The 9,266-nt window shown below is 42.6% G+C and overlaps 1 protein-coding gene across 1 annotated transcript; it reads right to left on the reverse strand.

Annotated features, from left to right (window-relative positions):
• Positions 1-1,811: 1,811 nt before the first annotated feature.
• Positions 1,812-8,330, reverse strand: LOC113759545. Its single transcript, XM_027302119.1, is given in 6 exon segments — positions 1,812-2,225; positions 2,334-2,691; positions 2,791-3,466; positions 3,521-5,179; positions 5,564-6,300; positions 6,490-8,330. Coding segments are annotated over 6 exon segments (5,685 nt in total).
• Between the last annotated feature and the right edge of the window lie 936 nt (positions 8,331-9,266).

The raw sequence follows: 9,266 nt of genomic DNA on the forward strand, positions 1-9,266 counted from the left end.
CAGTGGGATCAACACCCGAGCCTGCTTTCAATTGGTCACTTGGATCAATAATTGGTCAGTGGGATCAATACCCGAGCCTGCCTTCGATTGGTCAATTGGTCAGTGGGATCAACACCCGAGCCTGCCTTCAATTGGTCACTTGGATCAATAATTGGTCAGTGGGATCAACACCCGAGTCTGCCTTCGATTGATCCTTGGGATCAATATTGGTCAGTGGGATCAACACCCGAGCCTCCTTCAATGGTCACTGGATCATAATTGGTCAGTGGGATCAACACCGAGCCTGCCTTCGATTGGTCAATTGGTCAGTGTGATCAATGCTTTCAGTGGGATCAACACCCCCGAGCCTGCCTTCAATTGGTCAATTGGTCAGTGGGATCCGTACCCGAGCCTACCTTCCTTTTGGTCAATGGGATGAATACCCGAGCCTGCCTTTAATTGGTCAATTGGTCAGTGTTGTGCAAGACTTTTGTAGAATTTCAGAAGGAGAGACAAACGATTTCTTCTAAAAACTGCCCCAGTGTAATGCGATTGAACTATCGGACCTGTAAGAAAAGAAATAAGGATAGATAACACCGCCACCATTCGATCAACCCCTTCTTCAAGAGATGTGTAAACATGAGTATTTTGGACTTCTTTGTTGACGTAGCGAGCACTCCAACCTTGCCCTGTGAACAATATCAAACTTCTATAATTTCTCGTACTTAACCCAACATATCATTGAGTATCCATTTATCTTCGATAACTTATAGGGATTGCCATTGATAAAAACAAGAGGAACTAATAGGACCATAAAACACATGAAAAAATATTCTAATTGCATGTAATGATGAAAATTCTAATAATATAAACACAACTATCCCCTTTATTGAATGAAGAATCATTTCAAATAAATAAACTTATATACTCAAATTCAAAAAGCTTGTGTTTGATAAATCGATCATTTGAGTTCTCGAACTAAAGTGCCACTTTTGACCCTTTGGATATCAATCTTCGGAAGTTCAATGCTTGACGAATAGAACCACAATGTGAGGAGAAATTCCAACGAACTAGGTCACCAGCTCTTCGGATCCAAACCCACTTTTCCTTATGAAACCCTACCTCAGCGCCCTTTCGGGTTTTCACTAAGGTTGCCCCCGCCCATTGTTGTTTTTTCTTTTTCTTTTTCCTTTTTCTCTTTTCTTCTTCTTTCTTTTTCCTCTTTTTTTTTCTTTTCTTTTCTTTCTTTTTTGAGGTGCCCTTGCGGGTTTTCTCCTAATAAACAAATCTTGTCTACCACCCGCACTAATTCAGAAATGCGTTTTGAAAAACAATGGCATCAGTTTAACAATCCTTCCCTTGCAAGATAGGTGAAGGTGTTTTCTTGACATCATATGCCATTTGATTAGAAATTATCCTAAGAAGGCAATGTAGAGAACAGAAGTCAGAACTTTTGGTTTCTGTAATAGGGTCTGGTGGGGTGCTTAGAAAAGGTTGAGACTTGAAGGCGAATTTACGAATGTTTAGATTTTCTGAGATCGCATTTTCAAATTAACTCTACTAATAATTGCCCCAGTTTATTCTCAATTGAGATTTTCCTTTAATTTTCTTCATTTTGTTCCTCTGTCACTTCTACCCCTTTTTTCTTTTTTTTTTTCAACTCGAAATTTGCCCCAGTGTGGGGTTTGCGATTCTTAGGGGTTGCCAAGCAAAATAATTTGCTCTGAAGGCTCAAAAGGGATAACTAGGGGTAGAATGTTTGATTGAAAAGGAAGAAGGCCTGACTTTTCATTCCATTCTTTACATCAACCTTAAAAGGAAAATTCCATTTATCATATGAAAAATTTCTTACACATATCCGAATTGATTGGTTGAGGGAACACTTGCCCATCCATTTCTGCGAGAATGAGTGCTCCTCCGGGTAAAACTTTCTGGACAATAAAAGGGCCTTGCCAATTTGGTGCAAATTTCCCCTTAGCTTCCTCTTGTACTGGCAAAATGTGTTTCAACACCTTATCTCCTTCTGTGAATATCCGTGGTCGGACCTTCTTATTGTAAGCACGGGCTACCCTTTTTTGATAGCATTGACCATGACAAATGGCATTTAATCTTTTTTCATCAATTAAAGATAACTGCTCGTGACGTTGTCTAATCCAATCAGCCTCATCTAGCTTGGCCTCCATTAAAATGCGTAATGAAGGGATTTCGACCTCGACTGGCAGCACTGCTTCCATCCCATACATGAGGTTGTAGGGAGTTGCCCCAGTAGACGTCCGTATAGCAGTTCTATATGCCATTAATGCATAAGGGAGCTTCTCGTGCCAATCACGATGTCTTTCAATCATCTTACGGATTACCTTCTTCAAGTTCTTATTCGCGGCCTCAACAGCTCCATTCATCTGTGGTCTATAAATAGAGGAATTCCTATGCCTGATTTTGAACTATTCACACAATCCATCTACCATATCATTGTTGAGATTCTTGGCATTGTCAGTGATTAATGTCTCTGGTATTCCAAAACGACAAATGATGTGCTTTCTTAGAAAGTCCGTCACCACCTTCTTAGTCACATGCTTATAAGATTCAGCTTCGACCCACTTGGTGAAGTATTCAATTGCCACCAGAATGAACCGATGCCCATTTGAAGCGGGAGGGTCAATTGCTCCGATTACATCCATACCCCACATCGAACATGGCCAGGGAGCAGTCATACTATGCAATTCTGTGGGGGGAGTGCGCATAACATCTCCATGCAATTGACACTTTACGCATTTCCTGACAAAAACTACACAATCATGCTCCATAGTAAACCAAAAATATCCGGTCCTCATGATCTTCTTTGCTAATAAATGGCCATTCATATGTGATCCGCACACTCCACTATGTACTTCTTTCATTAGGTATTCTGCTTCATCTTCATCAACACACCTTAGAAGGCCCAAATCTGACGTCCTCTTGTATACAACCTCTCCGTTTAGGAAAAATCTGGAAGACAATCTGCGCAAGAAGCCCTTAGCAGTTGTATCGGTCCCAGGGGGATAGGATCCTGTTTTGAGAAATTCCTTGATATCGTTGTACCAGGGGCGGCCATCGGAAGACCTTTCCACAACTAGGCAGTGAGCAGGCTTTTCTTGTAGATGAATCTGGATAGGGTCAATTACCAACTCATCCGGATGTTGAATCATTGAAGATAAAGTGGCCAATGCATCGGCAAAGACATTTCTGACACGGGGAATATGCCGAAACTCCAAACTCCTAAATTTATTTGCTAACTCCAGTAAGCTGCAATGATAGGGCAAGATCTTTGAATCCCGAGTGATCCACTCCTTGAGAGTCTGATGTACAAGCAAATCTGAATCGCTGAACACTAGTAAATCCTTAATCTCCATTTCTAACGCCATTTTTAACCCAAAAATGCAAGCTTCATATTCAGCCATATTGTTGGTACAGAAAAATCGGAGCTTGGCCGAACCAGGGTAATGCTTTCCTTCAGGCGATACTAGAACAGCTCCAATACCAGCCCCGAAGGAATTTGATGCACCGTCAAAGAACAACCTCCACTCCGGGCATTGATCATTCATATCTTCTGCTATACCCACGAACAGGGCCTCCTCATCCGGAAAATAAGTGTGAAGCGGTTGATAATCATCTTTCAACGGATTTTCAACCAAATGATCGGCCACAGCCAGGCCCTTGATAGCCTTCTGCGTGGTAAAAATAATATCAAACTCCGAAAGAATCATCTGCCATTTTGCCATACGTCCTGTCGGCATAGGCTTTCCCAACAGATATTTCAAAGGGTCGAAGCGGGAAATGAGGTAAGTAGTATGACTGAGCAAGTAATGCCTCAACTTTTGTGCGGCCCAAGCTAAAGCGCAGCAACTCCTTTCCAGAAAAGAATAGTTGGCTTCATACGCAGTGAACTTCTTACTGAGGTAATAGATGGCTTGCTCCCTCTTCCCCGATTCGTCGTGTTGTCCCAATACACACCCCATAGCTTCGTCCAACACCGATAGATACATGATCAAAGGTCGTCCAGGTTTAGGTGGTACTAAAACTGGAGGGTGCAATAAATAGTCCTTGATCTTATCAAACGCCTGCTGGCATTCTCCACTCCAACGCAATGGCACATTTTTCTTCAATAATTTGAACAAAGACTCACACGTATGGGTCAACTGAGCGATGAACCTCCCGATAAAATTAATCTTCCCTAAAAAACTCTTTACGTCCTTTTGCGTTCTTGGTACTGGCATTTCACGAATGGCTTTAATCTTTGTCGGATCTATCTCAATACCCTTCTTACTGACAATGAATCCCAATAACTTTCCAGCAGGGGCCCCGAATGCACACTTTGCAGGGTTTAGTTTCAGATCATATTTTCTCAATCTTTCAAACCTTTCCAAGTCAATCAAGTGATCCTCCGCTCTCTTGGATTTGATAATGATATCGTCTACATAAACCTCCATCTCCTTATGAATCATATCGTGGAACAGGGTGGTCATAGTCCTTTGATAAGTGGCGCCGGCATTTTTCAATCCAAACGGCATTACTCGGTAGCAAAATGTCCCCCATGGCGTGATGAAAGCAGTTTTCTCCCTATCTTCCTCTGCCATTAAGATCTGGTGATACCCAGCGAAACAGTCAGCAAATGATTCAATCTCATGCCCTGCGGTATTGTCCAGAAGAATATGAATGTTTGGCAACGGAAAATCATCTTTCGGGCTGGCTTTATTAAGATCCCTGTAATCGACACAGACTCGCACTTCTCCACTTTTCTTTGGAACAGGTACAGGGTTTGAAAGCCAAATGGGATAATGAGACACCATAATGATTCTAGCATTGAGCTGCTTCTCGATTTGCTCCTTAATTTTGAGGCTCATGTCTGGCTTAAACTTGCCAGGTTTTTGTTTCACTGGTGAAAAATTCGGATCGGTTGGCAATCGATGGACCACTATATCTGTTGAAATTCCAGGCATATCATTATAGGACCAAGCAAACACATCTTGAAACATGGTCAAAAACTCAATCATTTCTTTTCTCTGTTTCTTATTCAAGTGAATGCTAATTTTTATCTCCTTAACCTCAGTCTCAGTGTCAATATTAACAACTTCTGTTTCTTCTAAGTTCGGTTTGGATTTCTCCTCATACTGTTCAAAATCCTTTAATAAAGACTCAGATTCTTCCCCGTTATCGCTCTCGTCTGGAATTTCGGATTCCAAAATTTCAAAGTCGTGAGGGATATTGAGATCACAATCATCAAATTCCAGAATAGTGATATTCAAAGGGTCAATGTGTTTTATTTTTGGCCATCTGAAAAAGAATAAAATAAGTACAATAGTAAGTAAGTTAAAACAATTTGGACAATAAACACTGTGCATTTCATTGAAATTCAAAGTAAAGGATAACATCATGACATGCTACTTAACAAGAAATTTAACGCAAGACTTGCATTGGAAAACATTTGATTGAAAACTATTTACAAACTTGAAAGACAAAAGATAAGTAGTATGAACGATTTGTCTCATGTCGACCAAAGGCAATCCCCTAATTTACCGAAGTTCCCTACAGGAGGGAAGAAAATCACTGGTCCAGTTCTTCATTGCTTCAATAGGCACCTCTGGAAATCCTGGATCCTCCAACGGCTCCCCTTCAGAAATAACCCCCACAAATAGCTCAGATAATCCAACCTCCACTTCCTCGATCGGGTCTACTTCATATCTAATCACCTCTGATGGGTAAGGAAAAGTACAGTATAATGGTGGGATGTTCATGATAAGCTGCCTCCCTTCCTTCTCTGCCCTCCTACGATTCATCATTTCTTTCTTTTCCTTGGCAGTAGGTTGAAACCCTAATCCGAAAGTATCTTTTTTTTCTTGAAGTTCTATTGGCTCCAAGACCCCTTGTAGGTGACGCCCAAGGCCCTTGCCTATTTCATAACCTCCTCGAATCAGCTCTTTGGCCATCATAACGCTGGCTTCAGGTAAATTCATTTCTACTACCGCCTTGTCCTTGGATGCCCTACCCACTGAAACAATGTCAGCTACATGGTGAGGGGAAACCAGAGCCTTTCTATCGCCATCATCTTCCGATGCAGGATTGATGATCATAGTGCAATCTTCCTCAGCAAATATCGTAATCAACTGGCCATTCACCACAAATCTCAGCATTTGATGGAGTGAAGAAGGTATAGCGCCTGAAGTATGAATCCAAGGTCGCCCGAGAAGAATATTATAAACACTCGAGAAGTCCATGACTTGGCACGTAACTTGAAACTGGGCAGGTCCGATTTCCAGCACCAAATCCACTTCCCCCATTGATTCCCTTTTCGCGCCATCAAATCCTCTCACCACAATGGCAGATGGCCGAAGTTTAGCTTCCTGAAATCTCAACTTAACCAAAGTGTTCCAAGGACAAATATTAAGAGCAGAGCCATTGTCTATCAAGACCCTTGGCAATAACTTCCCGCTACAACGGACTGAGATATATAATGCTTTATTATGCCCAATCCCATCCGATGTCAAATCTTCATCAGAAAAAGAAATTTGATTTGAAGCCAAAACATGTTCAACTACATGAGTGAATTTATCCACAGGAATATTCTTAGGCACTTGAGCCTCAGTTAGGACCTTGAGTAAAGCTTCTCGATGAAGTTCCGAGGTCAGAAGCAAATTCAATATAGAAATTTGAGCGGGCAACTTGTCCAATTGCTCGACCACCTTATACTCACTTTTCTTCAGCATCTTAAGGAAATTGAAGGCCTCTTCATCAGTCACAATTGGTCTTGTCGGAACAGCATTTTCTTTCGCTTTTGAGGGCTCATCAACTGCGGGTTCCCCTATGATTCTTCCAGATCTAGTAATGGCGTCCACTTCCCTTCTGGGCACCTTTTCTCCTCTAATTAATAGCGTGGACTCGCTATAATTCCACGGGACCTCTTGTAGATTAAGAATAGGAGGTTGCTCAGGCAATTCAAGTACCACAAGCTCCGAAGGCTCACATTCGAAAGGCACCATTTTCAGAATAAACGGATCGGTATTTTCCTTGACTTCATAGGCTTCCCCCTCCAGTATGAATGGTTCTCCGATAACTCCCATTATCTCGGCTTCGTCTACAATGAATTGTGCAGGTTCCTCAATCTCTTCATTAATAGTAATAACTCCCACGGTGTCCTTGTGTGTAGGAAGAGGATTTGTGCTAACATTTGGACCTTGTTCCTCCCTCCTCCTCAAGACTATGTCTCCGGACTCAATCATGTCTTGAATTTTATACTTAAGCGCCCAGCAATTGGCAGTTGAATGTCCAGGGGCTCCCGAATGATAAGCACAAAATGACTGAGGATCATAACCAATAGGGAATCCTTTGGAATAGGTCTTAGGGGGTACCGTACCAATCTTCCCAGCAGCTTTCAATTGCTCATGTAACTGGTCAACAGGCCGACCTAGATTGGTAAAGGTTCGGTATGGGGTTGGATTTTGGGTGTCACTGGCTTGTTGGTATTGATAATTTGGGTTAGGGGGTGGCATGGGTCTTGGATTGAAAGGAGGACGCGGTCTAATTTGGAAGTTTGGTGGGGAAATGTGAAATGGCGTTGACGGTGTGTTTGGGTAATTTGGTCGAGGACGGGGGTGGTTGATTGTGGTATTGTAGACAGGTCGAGGGCATGGTTGGTATAGGTAATGAGGTGAGTAGGCGGGATTTCGTTGGTATGTAGGCCGGGAAGAAGAACCTTGGTTCCAAACAAATGAAGCTTCCTCGTCTTTCTTCTTAAACTGAGACTTTTTACTGCTGCTGTTTTGGCTTTGCATAGCTTCCAATTGCGACTTTAAAGCTGAAACATTAACAATGTTGCCTGCCTTCATAAACTCGTCATACTCTTCCAATTTGTTGACAATCTCAGCAAAGGAAAACCCAGTCATACGAAAAATCTCTTCAAAGTAGGGCGGGTCATGAGCTTTAATGAACGTGCGAACAATTTCATTTTCGGTCATGGGAGGCTCCACCCTGGCAGCCAGCTTCCTCCATCTTTTCGCATACGTCTTATGGTCCTCCGATGGTTTCCTCTTGGTTCCCTCCAACGTGGTCCTCATCGGAGCGAGCTCACAATTATATTCATACTGCCTCACAAAAACAGTCGATAAATCCATCCAAGATCTCATATCCTCAGGTTTCAAATTGGCGTACCAATCTAAGGCGTCACCTTCCAGACTCTCGGGAAATAAGCGCACAGGCAGGTTTTCATCGTCTATTGGTCTCCCCAACGTGTTTGCAAACATCCGAAGGTGGGTCTTGGGATTGCCAGTTCCGTCATACTTGGTAAATTTAGGTGCTTTGAAACCCACCGGCAATTGCATATCCGGAAACAGGCACAGCTCATTGTAGTCTAGACCTCCTTACTTGCTCAAACCTTGGCTTTTCCTTATAAATTCCTCAAACTTATCCAATCTCTTTAGTAAATTCTTGTCCACGGGCACGGATGACCCCCCAGCTTCAGCTTTCCCTTAAACGGTGGTATCTAGGGTGAATGGTTCAGCGGTGGAGTAATAATGTGGTCCTTGTGGTTCGAAAGGCATGCTCATAGTAATGGGCGGATAATTCTGGGAAATTTGGACATGAGGAGGATTAGTTTGGATGTGAGGTGCATATGTAGGTGGTGGGCCATGAGTGGGATAAGTAAAGGCTTCTTCGGGTGGATTCATAACCTGTGAAGTAACAGAGGTTTGAGTATAAGGCAAGAGTATGGGTTCAGATTGGCCAGGGGGTAAGGGTTCATGTTGCTATTCACCGCTAGCACCGCTAGTAACCAATTGGTCGATCACGCGCCGTTGGGCCATCATTTCAACGCTTAGCTCATTAAATCGGTTTAGGACTTCGCTCAGCTGAGCTCCCAGATTCGCCAAGTCAGTTGCTGATGTCGTTACGGGCCTATCAGATGATTCTGGATGGGTACTCATGTTTACACTATCTCTTGAAGCTCGGCTACGCGATCGGGTGATAATGGGGCTTCTCCGGGTAGCTATATTTGCAATTACTACCTGAGAATGTAGGAAAACCCTCTTATTAGATACCCATCTCGATTATTCTGTTCTTAAGAAGAAAGAAAAAGAAAAAGAAAAAGACAGGAGTTAGTAACAATTAGAGTAACATGGATGCATGCCCTATTGGGGGCCCCTTTTGCGCCAGGGGTAGGCCTAGTATGATGCAACACCTTCGAAATGGGACCCGTAACACAAACCTGTTTTTGACAACAATTCTAAATAAGTGCAAAAGAAAAATCGCTTTCATTGATA

The sequence above is a fragment of the Coffea eugenioides genome, chromosome 2 (genome assembly GCF_003713205.1).
Source record: "Coffea eugenioides isolate CCC68of chromosome 2, Ceug_1.0, whole genome shotgun sequence".
Lineage (NCBI taxonomy): Eukaryota > Viridiplantae > Streptophyta > Magnoliopsida > Gentianales > Rubiaceae > Coffea > Coffea eugenioides.